We start from the raw sequence: 15,205 nt of genomic DNA, 5'->3' as shown, positions 1-15,205 counted from the left end.
GACACTCCTCTGAACATAAAATGTGCTATCACAGACGTCACAGCTGAAGGGAAGGCACTTACACAGCCGTGCCCCCACTGAGAGGCTTCCTGCCAACGTAGGGAGTTTGCTCTGCTGCAGTTTAGTCATACTGGAAGGGGTTTTTTTCCTTTAAGGAGGGGAAAAGTGAACCCATTTCCATGTTAGTCCCAATTCCCACTGCCTTGACTTCACAAAACATGAGCAAACCAAATGTCACCCCTAAGCCGGTCTCCTTTAGCTCTGAATAACATTAGTAAGGGCAAACATCGAGACAAAAATTCAAAGGACAGGCTGAAATTCTCCAGCTCACTCTGCTGCAGTCAGGGAAGAGGACAAGGGACATAAATTATGAGTGAGACTAAATGTTTTCTGACCAGCATGGAACAAACCTACTGTGCTGTGTGTCAGGACTTGGGAACACCTCCTGGTCGTGGCATTCAAGTCCTTCCAGTGCAGCCAGCATTTTTCCAGCTTGCTAAATCTTTTGGGACTGGGGAAAAGTATTTTTAGCTTTAACTGCTGGCTCAGCCTTACCACAAACTATGTGGAATCTATTAAGACAGAAGGTGTATTTTTCATTCTAATAAGATAGAAACTATTTGTACTAATTCTACAGAGGAAAAATGACAAGCCCATTGCAGAGCTGAGCCAGAGTGACTCCAACGTTTTTATATAGGAGTTGACAAAGTTAAATGTCTAATTAGTGGTCCAATTTACAGGGTACATGAGAATCTCTGGTGCCCACTGCAGCCAAAGGGAATTACAGAAGAATTTAAAAAGTAAGTAATTACAGATTAAAATAAAATTAAATCAGGACACTTATGAGACACCTAATTTTGTCTGTAGAAGGCTAGCATAAGAAAATTGTGATTACTTCTGTCTATACCTTAATAGCTATTTATTCCAGTCATTTAACACAGGTTTTGCTTAATTAAAGCCACATAATTAAGAAGCTATGTGAATAAAGCATCTTTGTAGCACAGATCCAACTTCAGATATAAATGCTCATCCTCTGCCCCTCCTTTTAAAAGTCCTATTCATGCTCCAACCCCTTTCTCCTTGGCTTAGGCTTGCTGCCCATTTTCTCCAAAGCAGGGCCTCCCTGGCACTCTGCCTCTGCTGGCAGCAGACAGGGGTTCTCTCAGTCCTTCAGCTTTGGGTTCACTCCTCCTTTGCAGCAGAGGCCACAGAGAATGAGGACATGCTTTTTCTTTTGTTTCTAAACAACTGTTACAAGCTGCTGTGCCCATGAGAAGTGCCAGGATCACAGCATGGTCTGCTCTTTACCCCCAAAGACGTGTTGCATCAATTTGCAGTTTCCTAAGCCACATCCCCGTTAAGCCAGACAATGGAAGCATTTATAAGAGAGCACACATGCATATAGCTTAATCTGGATTTGTCACTGCATCATTTTAATTAGACTAAACAGTGTTCAAGACTTGGTCCTACTGCAAAGCTTGGTCATATTTTCCCAAAGCTGTAAAAATAAATAAAACAAACCCCATGGAGTCTGCTTCTAAATTCAACTACTTTATGCAAGACCTTGTCTGGACGGGATATTTCCACTGTTTTCTCACAGTAGTGCAATACAGAAGCAGCAGTACAGACTCATTAAGGCTGACTTCTTTAATGGCACAGACAAGAGCTTAAACATAGCCAGGCTGAAAGCAGCTCTTCTTGTCATCTCTGTTCTCAGGCAACACAGACCTGGCATTCTTATTCCTTTTTATATTTTTTTTTTTCAAAAGAACTTGGAGATATTTTTGCAGGCACCTCCTCATGCAAGTAACTATTCCCTTCCCCCTAAATCAAGATGTTGTTCTATTACAATTACAAACCCAGTGAGACATAAAACCTGAGACCGAAGCTCTGGGTTGGGCTCAGGTTGGAAGGGATGGTGCAGAGGAACTATTCATTGTAACATCAAGAAAACAAATTCACAGTAAGAAGCTGACTGTGGAGAAGCTCATGTGTGGCAAAGAGATGGAAGAGACCTAGGGAGCACTATGAATAAGGCATGACACCAGGAAGAAGACTGGGGAAGCAGCAAGGTGAGACTGGGATATCCAAAAGGGATAAGAGGGAATGTCATTAAAAGATATGGATTGGGTAAGATTCAGAGGATTCTTCAAATGAGAATGAGGAATTGAAATTTAATACAGAAGCCACAGGAGAGAGTCAAGGATCAGAATGATAAGGCCAGAGAGGCAAGACACAACTAACATGACATTTTTAATACATCAGAAAAATGAACAGTGAAAACAGAAGACAAACCAAGTCATAGAGGTCAAGGTAAGAGTCTGGAGTGGGAACAGAGAAGGAAGGATGAGACAATGAGACAATACAGCAAAAGAAACAGCAACTCCTGGCAAGGACCTAAATATGGAAACAGAAAGACCAAGAAGTGATGTGGGAAGCTACTGAGGGTCAACACAGGACAGGAGTTGTGAGGGGTTGGGAAAACAAGCAGCAGCTCCACTTCCACAAAACAGAGTGTGTGATGGCAGCAAGGCAGACAAGAATGGATGTAAGATGAAAGGGGCTGGAAGGGAGGCTGAAAGCAACAGCAGAGATCTGGAAATGCACATGAGAACAGTGCTTTCCCACTTCAATTCCATCGAAAATAAAAACACAATCAAGCTAGACTGGGCAATCTCTCATTCTTCCTCATCCCCCCAGCTCTTCCAGCCAATATTCCCTACTAACCTGGCATTTGAAACTCTTCAAATACTCGGCCCCCACCTGATCTTCTCGCTCAAACCCCGGTGCCTTCTTGTAGCTGCCGGCTGCTGTTACTGAGTCTGGAGGAAAACCAATGGTCTCCAAGCTGTGGGGCTTTCCAATGGCACCGGGAGGAGACCCACATATATTAGATGGGCTTCCAAGACTGCTGTTCCTACAAAGAATCTAACAGAAGGAACAAGTGTCAGGAAAGTACAGCCAGCCAGGAGCAATGACATGAAAGGGAGAGGCACCCCATGGAAGGGCTCAATTCACTTCACTGTTTGCAGACCGATTACACTGACAGTCAACAAAACTACACAAGCTTTCAGTAAACAGTAATTAAAAAAACAGGGAAAAGCTCCACTGGATTTTTACAGTCCCACAATTATGGTTTTACTGTCGCTCCTTCGGAGTGCAGTCTTGTAAAATCCAATCTACAGCTCTAATGACATTTATCCTTTTTGAAGCCTCAGATGTGACTGATCCAAGTTTCCAACCTGACCATAACTCTGTTCTCTTTCCTTAGGCTACAGTGGATCCTGTCTGACTCTGGGTAGTAGTGTGGAACCTGGAAAGGTGCTTTGGCAGTCAGAACAACCAAACATATCTGAGCTATTGTGTAATATTGTATTTTTTGCTTTCCAGTTGGAAATCTGAAAGCTTTAATGCAGACATTAAAGCTGTATCAACAGCTGCATTAAAAAAACCTCAATGATTTCCAACAGTTCCATTCTTTGGACTAATACCAGGGACCACAATCACATGCAATAAGGCTAGTTTTGCACTGTAGATGAAGCCACAGACAGCAGTAAGATGAGATCTAGAGAACGTGTCCACCTGGATCAATGTAAATATCCCATTTCTCTGGGACAAAAAACTATTCACCTGCACTGACAAGCATGACTGTGCTCCAGACATCACAGATTCAAATGTGGCACAGTCTGGGCTGGCATTAGGGGAAGAAAAAAAAAAAAAAGAAAAAAAAGGAGCAGCCTACAATGTTTTGGGTTTATTTTTATCCAGACATTCTGCTGTCCACGCTTCCCTACAGTTGCAAAGATACTACTCACTGTGGTGGAGGTGGGGCTAGTTGGCAGAGTTCCTGATTTATTCCACACCTACAGTACAAATACAAAACAGAACAGGCCACGTGAGGCTGGCGGCTACAGGGACCTTTTTTCTCTGATTAATTCATCATGTAAAATGATCACCAGCAAAGCCATATTTGTTTGCAAGCTACATGCAGATGCCCTGTGGAGTGATGAAGTCACAGACAGACATGTGTTGCCATTTGGCACATATCCAAGGATTAGGAAAGACTGTTTAAAAGACTAAGAGCCTGAGATAGAAAAGACCTAAACGGTCTAATAAGTAGGAGATATCTTCAACTCCTCTGCAGCTTTCAGAGAATTTAGATGATACGTTCATAAGATGAAGGGGTTTTGGTTTTTACTGCTTTCCACAGTGTTATTTACTAAGAGACAATATTACATCCAGACTTTTCAAGATCTGTTTGGAATTCTAGCTGCAATCAAATTCAGGACAACTATGAACTGTTATGTTGGCTTTGGCACCAATAAAATCAAACTCAGCTTCTCTTTTAAAACAGAGGGAATAAGATAAAACAGAGGTCCTAAATGAGTTCACCCCATTCTGACCAGTTTCAAATGAGTTAAACTCGTGTCATTTTACCTCCTCAAAACCTCTACCAACCATTTGAAAAGGTTGCACACCTTATCAAGAGCAGTGCAAACAAGAAAGACTTAACAAACAGAAAAAAAACCTAAGTAAAAATGCAGACTTGCATTCCATGGGTTTCTTATCTTACTGTGAGTATCTGTTCAGCATTTAAACATCTCCCTTCTTGTATGGACAACTAAAATAAAGTATTACCAACAGTCTGGGGCATCACTTAAACATATTTCAGAGTTTAGCTATCCCCAGCAGTAGGAGAGGGAGGGAACTAAGGATATCCTATAATGCAACACAATATACACAGGCTAAGCCTCTGAGATTACATATGTAAACAAACTCAATTGTAGTTATGTACTTTAGAGGTTGTTGGCTCACAGCCCTTAATTAAAGGACTTGGAAACTAAGCCCAATATGTACCTCAGACAGGAAGGAGTTGGGCTTCATGTGCGGATATATTCCACTTTCCTGAAAGTACATCAACAAACTCTGCACAGAAAGGAAGGCTTAGAAACTTTGGAGGTGAGAGGACAATACTAAAGCCACTGAATGTATGTTCCAAAAAAAAAATCCCATATCCCTCTAAAAAGTGTGGAGCTGAGAAGTAGAAGGAAAATCTCATATCCTTTGGGCTTTTGTATAGTTAAGATTTGTCTTCTTGGGAGAAGGAACAGTGACTCAGAGAAACCCAGACTATGGACAAGGCTTCTCCACAGGGCTACATACATTGCTAAGGTCTGGGGCATGTGGACTGGAAGGGCTGACTGGAACAGAATCCCCAGCTGCCGACGGCATGTACATCACTGGTCCTGGCTGTGTGGGGCTGGACACGGCCGAGGATTGCTGCAGATCTTCACTGAGGGCAGGCTCTGCAAGGGATATAAGCACAGGCAACATTACTCAAAGCTGTAAAACTGCAGTGGGGCACAAGACATTTAGGAACAAGAATACCTAGATACTCCTCAGAGGAAAAAAATATTCTACAAGCGCCTGTTTGTAAGTGTAGAAACAAAGAGAAACCTTATTTGGCAAACGGCTACCACTCATCTAATGCTCCTTACATTATTACTGCCATCACAGATACACTGTGCTGCTCTTTAGTCCATTAATGCTGCTCCAAAATTATCTTCCCTGCATGAATTGTGTGTTATTCATTCAGCTCTCTTGAACTAAGCAGAGCTTCCTTCATTGCTAGGCATAAAGTTGACGGGTGCATTATAATTAGCTGAGGGAGTTAAGTTTCCATCTGTGCTCAGTACAAACCATTACCAAAAAAAAAGTGTCAGTGGCTCAGAAGGTAAAGATGCTGTAGACTTGTAGTATTTACATCTAACACGAGTCAGCATCTTTACAGAAACAGTTATAGAACTGACACTACACCTGTATTGCAGTATCTTTGAAGTGCTGGTTTCAACACATTTCTTGCCAATAATCAGCAAAAGTCATGCCTGGAGCAGATATTTTAATTGAATTAGGCCCTCAGTGTTCAGCTGGCTAAGGAAGGACTAAAAGATGTAACTCCATAAGACAGCACAAGAAATAACCAGGTTGGAATGACCAAAGTGCCACAGAATGTTACTCTCCCTTTACGTAGTACAATATCAAATGCAGCAATATTTTCAGGAGTACGGCATCCCTAATCAAAACACTACATTATACCAAAGGAAGTTTGCAAAACACTGTTCCTTTATCAAGATTTCATTCTGTAAAGCTTGCTGGATCACACTGTGTAGTTGCACTCCTGTGTTTTGGGCGATTACAGCCCACAGCTCCAGCTATAATTACTGCTTGCCAACAAGGCCTCCTATAAAAGGAACTGTATAACCTGTAGGGAATTTACTCTCCCCATTCCTTGACAAAGGCAGCAATTACTAATTCCCTCATTTACAAAGGATAATCAAATAACAAAGAGATTTTCTCAAGGCCATGTAGTGAGTCAGTATATCAGAGCCAATCTACTGAGTTCTGAGTAACCTGCTCTAATTGCTGCAAAGTCAGCAGTGAGATTGGAGTGTAGAAACCAAGAAGAAGCCATAGGACAGGAACTAACCATTATTTATGAATGTTAGTACCCACCTGTATACAAAACTCCCACAATCAAAACAGCATCACTAGATGATTAAAGTAAGGATCGAAATAATGCCCAATAAATCAGGGAGCTACTGAGAGAAGAGGATTTAAGGAAAAGCAGGAAAAAAGCTGCATATTTTTCTTCTTCAACCTGACTTAAAGATTTAAACTCTAAGTAAAACTTCATAAATAGCAAAACAGTATTTAATTTTTTTAATGTATCAATATATTATCTACAATTAGCAACTTTACCCTCAGCTTTTTAAAGCACACTTTGCAGCTTATCTAGGTACAGTTCATCCATGCACAGAAGAGAAGCAGTTTTGTCCATTTCCATCTTCCTGAATTGACACAGAGAACTGAGCAGGCGAGAGGGAACAGAGGGAGATCCTTCAAGAGACAGTGAGCTAAGGGTCAAGTCCCACAGAGTACCTACTGCCTCCAGCTCTGCCAACACCTTCCACACTCGCATGGTTTTACAGAAATTATCAAAGTTAACACTTTGGTTTGAAAAACCTTCACAGAAGTTCTGGTTTTGCAGCCCTGTATCTTAAACTGTTTTGGTCAGAAGCTCTCCACAGCTCAAATACCCATGAAAGATGAGAGAAGTAGTCCACGTACGTTCTACATGTGCAAAGGCACAGAAGGGTCCTCGGGGACAGCTGCCAGACTGCTGCATATCATTGCATTTGGTGGATTTGTAGATCTAAAAATGGGAGAAAACAAAAAAAACCCCGACAACTGACATGAACAGAAAATAACAGTGACCACCAGCCCAGGTACAAAAGTTCTATGAAGAAACTCAACAGCAAGGGAGAGGGACAGAGATAAAAGGTGCAAAGGCCAGCAGAGCTCAGGGTGACCAGTGCTTTGCTTCAAAGAAAGGAAAACCCACTAGAGTTCTGGAAACACCAATATATGCCCATCACAGCTAGAGCTCACCCAAAGACCAACCCACCACACACCAGCTCACCCAAAGGTGAAGTCCCCCAGTCTTACTGGAAGCTCCATGAATATTACAAATGGCAAAAGGTAGGAAACAGTTGACAGATGACAGCACAGAAAGTTCCAGCCACATGTTTGCAAGGAAAATAACAAACCATTGACAATGATTGTAGCAAATGGATTATTCCCTTTCCCCCCAGTTTGACAGGCGGTGACAATGGTTACTTTGCCGATACGGGCCCAACAAAGCTTTTCAACACTGTAACATGAAGCAGACTACGAAAAGGTCTTAATTACACTTTCTGTGAGGATATTGGAATGCTCTGGGCATGCTGACAACCAAGAGCTCAGTAGTGTTCAGTGCTATCATCATCAACCACAAGCTTTTACTCAAGGAAACAGATGCCGTACGCTCACGTGCAGACCCACATCGTGCTTTCCTAATGGCCCCATACATGAGACTGCTCTCACACTTGAGTTTTTCCCCACTTTTCTTACCTCCTCCCATGTGGTCTACCTAGCAAAAATCTGTCAAGCAGCTAAATATCAGCTTACTCCCAATACGCAGTTTCTCTGTATCCCAGGACTACACTACAAGCAGCCCACATGTTCTCCCACCTGGCACAGTAATTTATTTCATAAGACTGGCATGCTTTTGGCTTTTCTATCAACTACCAAACGGGGCAAGGAGGTTACTGTACCTCTGGATGGAACTGCTGTTCTGTGCGAGTGTGGCAGTACTGGCACGAGTCTCCATTTTCACACTTACTGGGATCTCCCCACTCATCTCCGTGTTTCACACTGGGACATGGTGAAGATCTGTGTAAATAAGGCAGCAGGAGAATGCATCAGACTCACAGATGAGCTTTGTGCTTTCATTACTTTGAGCAGGTGGAGGGAGGTGAGTCCCCCTCTGCTCTGCTGCCCTGAGACCCCACCTGGAGCTGCATCCAGCTCTGGGGTCCCCAACATGGGAAGGACATGGACGTGGTGGAGCAAGTCCAGAGGAGGCCATGAAGATGCTCCAAGGGCTGGAGTACCTCCACTATGGACACAGGTTGGGAGAGCTGGGGTTGTTCAACCTGGAGAAGGGAAGGCTCTGGGGAGACCTTAAGAGTCCCTTCCAGTGCCTAAAGGGGCTCCAAGAGAGCTGGAGAGGGACTTTGGACAAGGGCCTGGAGTGGCAAGATTGAGAGTAATGGCTTTAATCCAAAAGAGAGTAGATTTAGACTAGATACAAGGAAAAAATCATTCCCTGTGAGGGTGGTGAGGCCCTGGCACAGGTTGCCCAGAGAAGCTGTGGCTGCCCCATACCTGGAAATGTCTAAGGTCAGGTTGGATGGGACTTGGAGCAACCTGGTCTAATAGAAGGTGTCCCTGCCCATGGCAGGGGGTTGGAACTAGATGATCATTAAGGTCCCTTCCAAGCCAAACATCCTATGATGTTACATAGGATGTATAGGGGCAGGGGCTGATCAGGGGGCAGGTTTGGCTGCCCACCCTCAGCTGTACAATCTGCTTGGCTGCTGCTTCCCCAGCCCCCACCCAGCTGCTACTGCATCTTCTTCCCCTTCTTCCAGTTTCCCAATGAAAGAAACATGGCTTAATTCTCTATTTGAAACAGAACACAACTTGAACCAACACACACAACTTAACAATATTAACAGTTGATGTGATTAGTGTCAGAGACGCTGGGTCTGGTTTCTGTTTTGGAACTGCACCTTCATAGAAAGCTAAGAAGTTAATTGGCTAATCCTAAAACACATAATACCCTTACAGCAGTATGTTTCCAGGTTTATAGTGTGGCCATGTGGAAAAGAGGCTGAGTCAGGTCACTGGGGAAAAGGCAAGTCCGTTTTCTTTCTCCCATACAGGAACAGTTCTTTTTTTTCTAGATCTGAATTTCTGCCGTGACCTACTTCCCCTGCTCTTAACCATTCCCTCAAACAACAGCAGAGGGAAGCAGATAGCAGCACCAGCACAGCCGGCATGAGAGGAGCCACATCAGCTGGGGGTGGGGAAAACACAGGAGTGAGTGGAGATCTGGAGGGGAGAAGCTTTCACCTCTTCCCCTCCCAAAGGGCTCAGGCAGGGGCAGAAAGCACACAGCTGCTGCCTGAGGACTGCCTTAGTGTTCCTGTTCCTCCTGAAAGTGTTGGGATTAACGTTCCTTTGGTCTCTGTCTGTTTAATTTTTAAATACAGAATTTCAGTGCCAATTCAAAAAATTTCTGTGAATGCTGGGGGTGGGGAAGGGAAGCGAGAACATCCATGGTATTTTCTCTCCTGGCTTTCTGGTCTGCTCCTATGTTTTTCAAAAAGGAACTAAGGAAAAGCCCCACTGAGACCACAACAAAAGCTCTGTTGTGTTGGAGGAAATGAGGGCCTATAATTTGGATGAAATGCGTTCAGGGAGACACAGCACGCTGAAAAATCCAGCGACAGCTGAGTGACAGAACACCCTGGAGCCTCAAAAGCAGAGTCTTTAGCAGCTGGTTAGGAATGCATGTCCAGCTACAGTCCTGCTCACCCCGTGCCTCATGATCCCCATCACCAGGCACACATAACAAGCAGCCTGATGATTCCGAATCCTTTACCATGAAAACACTGTTGTGTGAGTTTGTTTCTAGATGGGGATTAAAACTTCCTTTTGTTTTCTTTTCCCTGCGCTGATTTCTAAAGCAGAAGTTTATGTGGGAAGGGGAAGCCAGACACAGGTCTGTTTGCTGTAAAATCAGAATTGTAACGTGATTAACAATTCATTTGTTAGAGATACTGGTTCCTATATACAGGAAAACTCCTTGTTTAGTTTGTTATCCTTCTCCCAGTGAGAAATAACAGTCCATCACATCTCCTGCCTTGGAGATACGCTAAAAACAACTATCTAGCGGTCAAAATCCTGGCTCCTTCATCACAGATTTCCAATACACTGCACCACTCAGCTGGGAAGTAGCATATCCAGGATCACAGTACCTGTATTTGTGTTTTCTTGGACTTCTTCTTCTGTCTTTGCTATTGTGGTAATAGGGACAGGCATAACCCTGGCGACAGAGCCGGGGGGGTTTCTTACACTGCTCTGTCTTGTAATTTCCCAACACATACGTTGTATCTGCAAAACAAGCAACCAGTCAGTGGGAGATGACCACAATCTGTATTTACTATACAAAAGCTTTTGACAGGAGCAAGCACCCCAGAGAAACCAGACTTTGCCAGCCCCACAGATCCTAAGTGACACTCACCTTGCCACCTTGGCTCCTCACTGAGTATTTTCTCTATCATGGCATGGCTGGCAGCGACCGCAGACTGACCCTCTATGCCTCCTTCAGATGTTGTCTGACCATTCTGCAAAGCCTCCATGGCCTGAAGCTCCCTTTGGGGACAGAGTTAAATGAACAGACTGAGTAGATGAAGAGTCAGGTACGTGTGCATCAAAACTGACATACTAGGGCATTTCCTAAGTGGGTGCATTTCAGTCACGCATTTTTTGTCAGAATATCTTTAGCTGAACAGCAACTGTAATAAAAAAACCCCTTAATTCCCTGGGAATTCCAGATGCACTATTTTGACCCCCCTATGAAATTCCAAAGTGTGATCCCTTCCCCCATTTTGACAATCCTCCCTAGAGATTTTGTAGATTTGCCTTATTAGGAAGGGATATTTCATCATCACTCCATTTCATGCTGAAGCAGTACTGTCCTTCAATCACCTCACTCTTCATTTGGGTACAGAAATTACCTTTTCCACAGAGAGCCCCAACCTCCACTCCCTCTTTTCCCTGCGCTGCTTTCCAAAGCGTGAGTTTATGTGGAAAGGGGAAGGCAGACACGGGTCTGTTTGCTATAAAACCAGAGTTGTAACATGATTTAACAGTTCATTTCCATAACAATTCACTTCCTGCCCCCACCTGATGTCGTACACCGGCGAGCGCAGGTCATGGGGCCCATGAGCGAACGCGCAGTGGACTCCGTTCTTCGTGCAGTTTCCCTTGGAGTCTGTCTCATGGATGCAGATTCCAGTTTTGTAGTAGCGTAGGTGATACCTCCTCTCTGTGTCTCCAGTAGTTCTATGCAAGAAGGGACACCTGAGGGAGGGAAGGAGGGGAAGAACAAAGTTTAGTCACGCGGGTGATGGATTCAACATCAACAGAAGACACAGTGCTGATGTGATACAGGACACTGCAGCTGGCAACACCTTTGCTAACTCTGCCCCTTCTTTTATGCTGTTCCAGTGCTACAGAGAACTCCCAAACCTGTCACTGCACAGGATGTAGTTTCCCTCCCAAAAAGACAACTGGATTATTAAGCCAGCAGATCCTTATGGTTCTGGTCTAGTGACTGCCAGGGACTGGAAAAGAGCAAGGACACTGCCAAGGTGTCCTGATGTACTGGCTGGGATTGAAGGGACCTCACATACCATTTCCTCAGCAGCCCATCTAGACTTGGTGCTGTTACTGTTTCCTGCTGATGCACCTAGAGATGCAGCCTTTATGCAGAGCATGGGACAAGAAAGGAGAATTACAACACTTATAATTTTAACTTGTGTTTTATTTCCCCTCTCAGGCAGAGAAGGAACAAGCTATCCTGACAATTTAAAAAAAAAATGGAATAGGCAAAGTTTAGATATTGCAGCATCAAGCTAAAAATATAAATCAGCAAGAGTTCTGAGATGACAACTGCTTTCATTCACTGAGTGCAAGCCAGATATCAGCCAGTGATCTAGAAGCCAAATCCCACAAATATCCCATTTCCAGTTTTTTCCAGATCTCTTCTAACAAGGAAGAAAGTATTGAAATTGAAGCTTCAGTCTGAGAGACTATTCCATTCTGCTCTAGTCACAAAAACTTTACTTAATCGGGTAAAAAAAAAAAAAAAGAAAAAATACTGTTTTCCCAATAAATAGCATTTTTGTGTGTTTATACTGGCACCATGAAAGGGAACTGAAATTCAATCTTTTTACAACATCTCTACATAAAACACTCCCCATATTTGACCACAGTTTGGCTACACTATTTATTCTTCCATATCTGTCACATGGCTAAAGTTATATTACTGGGTTAACCCCTTAATTGCTGGGGTCTGCCACATCCACAGCAAAAACATTTTGCAACTGTGCCCCAGTTAAACTTATCGTAGTCATGAGGAGAGAACACCCAAAAAACCAAACTCTTCCTCATGTTGCCTTATTCTGGGTACTTGTCATTTCCCTACTGCCTTCTTTAAAGTTCCAGAAGACAAAATAAACTAGTATGTTTTTAAAAGCTGGGGACAGATAACTCAGGGGGCAGACTAGAGGACAAAGCTCCTCCTTTTTTCTTCTATCTGTGAAAAACTAAGTTACCCTGCTAGTGAGCAAGAGCTGTTACTTGAGAGTCAGGGACTTACAGGAACAGAGTTTTTTGGTCACTGAGCTGTTTTTCCCACCTGAGTTCTGCTGAAGATGCCAGGGACAGTGAATTCCCAAGAGCCAAACTCCCATCTAAGTCACCCTTAGCAGGCCTGGAGCACACAGACCGCTGTTACAGCTTTTACATCTCGTCTCGTGTTACGTCTGTGACAAAGCTGCTTTACTGCTGACTTGCCTCATCTCCACAAGAACTGGCTGGAATCATCACCTGGACTGATCCCAAAAGCCTAATGCCTGAAAAGCAGGGTGCAGTCCTTCACTTACTCATCTCCTTCTGGGCAGATTCCCGTGGTCTCGTCATACTTGGTGCAGTAGATGTCGGGGCTGTAGTTGAAGGTGCCGTCGCGGCGGCGGATGGACCTGCGGCGGCGCTGGTTCACGAAGTGCCAGTGGAAGCAGGTGTAGGGCCGGTGCTGAGTGCACTTGTGCTGCACGAACAGGGGGCACTGCTCCGTGCGGAACTCCTTCAGGTACCTGCGGGCACACACCCAGCAGCAGGGGATCAGGAGCGGGATGCAGGGCAGAGGCAATGTCAGATCACCCCACAGAGTGCAGGCCAAAGCGAGCTGCATCCATCAGAGATGCCAACTGCGCTTCCCACACCCTCCCTGCTGGCGCTCCCGGTGATGGAGGCTGGGAGCTGCTTGTGTCTGTAATGGCAAGATATCCATTACACACAGGAATGTAACAAGAGCTGAAATCACTTTCTATCGGGATCATTTTGAAGAGGGCTTTTCATGAGCTTAGAAAATAGTCCGTGAGAAAACAGAACTCTTAAGTACCTTTCTATACATTTCTATCTCCAAAACCGTGACCCACCAGGGAAAATAGGGGTTTCCTTCCTGTATGTTCAGTTTTAAAAAAAACCAAATAAAATACACTTCTTTGAGCCATGTTTAAAGCTTCAAGTGATAGAGAAAGAAAGATTTTTAAAACTCATGTCTTATCCTTGTGGTTTAACTCAGCTTCTTCAGTACATGGTCAACTATGAAATTAAAATTAATCAATTTCTCTCTTGCATCAGTGTCAATTCAGGGCTCAGCCATGAAAAGTGGGATAACTAACCTCAAACTCCCACATGTTTATGTTGCTTTAATTTTAAAATGTAATTCTCTGATACTACACGTCTTCTTTTATCCTGAGAACTAAAGAAGTCACAAGCTTTTATTTGTGACACTAATAACAGTCTCTAAACCCAGATTGTAGAGGATTACAAAATGGTTTAGATCAACATAATGATCTGACTGTGATCTGCGTGTAGGTGCTTACAAAAACCACGCTGCTGAAACCCACAGGTTGCCCTGTATTTACGGGGAACACCCAAACAGCTCATGGAGGTCGGACCCAAATCCCACCAGGTTCGGTGTCAGAGACACATCCACAAACAAGGCAGAAGCATTCTGGTCTCCTGCATATAGAGGTCAGTGTAAACAGCGAGTACCAAAATTTGTAGGTCAAAATCAAAATGCGAGTATTCTGCTGGAAGCAACAGGGTGATATAACAGCAGATACGGACTCATTTTAAACTGCGTATGTACTCCGAGGCAACAAAACGGAGCACAGGACTTTCTCTAGCATTCACTCCCATGTCAGACAATCTTTATCTCGTATTTCTAAATAAATGGAAAGATGTCTGATGCCCAAAGATGTATTTACAGATAATATCATCATGCCAGGCTCATTCTGAAAGCAACATCTGTAAATAAAGCCTCCTTTCCTCTTTACCCCTGGCTGAAGAGAAAGCCTCGGGAAAATGCACAAATTCAACCAAAGTGGTTTTATTTGTTTGCTATGAAGAGAGAGTATCACTGGCAAGAGCTTTCCTACATTGGATTTTACAAGCATGAAAGGATAAAAGCTCTTCCTCCTCTTCAGCCTCTAAATACGTGAGATTTGCAGGTTCCACAGCTTCGGATCTGCAGACGCCCGGGGCTGGAAGCCTCCGCAACAGCTCTAAGCCCTTCCCTACCCAAGCCCATCTGTCCCCTGCAATCCAGCGTGGCTGGAACAGTATCTGCACTGGGGCCCAAGGCTTAACAGCAGGAAAACCAGAGCCAGCTGCAGAAACAGGTCTGCTCGGTGTAGGTAAGGGCTAAAAACATCACTCTGCTCCTGATCACTCTTAAAAATCCAGCTCCATTCAAATGGAGATCCCTACTCCAGCCACAGCAGCAATTAGCCTGAAAACTGAAGGCTGCAGTAAAATTCATCCATTCTTGAAAAGCTTTCTAAGCTGTTGAACCAAATACAGTTGTAGAAGGTGGAATTCCACAGATTACTTTATCTTATTAGCACACTAAGTGCTCAAAAACAACTCTAACATTTTCGTTAGAAAGCAAATTAAGTAACCT

General features: G+C 43.8%; 1 protein-coding gene across 8 annotated transcripts in view; it reads right to left on the bottom strand.

The window, feature by feature from the left end:
• UNK (unk zinc finger) overlaps positions 1-15,205 on the bottom strand; it is a 46,572-nt gene that overhangs the window by 13,715 nt on the left and 17,652 nt on the right. For 6 of the 8 annotated variants that reach the window (XM_027654280.1, XM_027654274.1, XM_027654278.1 and 3 more), the window contains exons 2-10: positions 13,119-13,328; positions 11,356-11,532; positions 10,691-10,821; positions 10,425-10,560; positions 8,154-8,271; positions 7,129-7,213; positions 5,164-5,306; positions 3,816-3,863; positions 2,728-2,928 (exon numbers count right to left, since the gene is read on the bottom strand). In XM_027654280.1, the coding sequence (XP_027510081.1) occupies positions 2,728-2,928; positions 3,816-3,863; positions 5,164-5,306; positions 7,129-7,213; positions 8,154-8,271; positions 10,425-10,560; positions 10,691-10,808 (849 nt within the window). In that variant the 5' untranslated portion in view covers positions 10,809-10,821; positions 11,356-11,532; positions 13,119-13,328. The remainder of the gene's footprint in view (positions 1-2,727; positions 2,929-3,815; positions 3,864-5,163; positions 5,307-7,128; positions 7,214-8,153; positions 8,272-10,424; positions 10,561-10,690; positions 10,822-11,355; positions 11,533-13,118; positions 13,329-15,205) is intronic. The other 2 variants (XM_027654273.1, XM_027654279.1) reach the window with 2 other exon arrangements.

This window comes from Corapipo altera, unplaced genomic scaffold, assembly GCF_003945725.1.
Source record: "Corapipo altera isolate COAL_440 unplaced genomic scaffold, ASM394572v1 343, whole genome shotgun sequence".
NCBI lineage: Eukaryota > Metazoa > Chordata > Aves > Passeriformes > Pipridae > Corapipo > Corapipo altera.
This window is presented reverse-complemented; position numbering and strand designations above follow the sequence as displayed.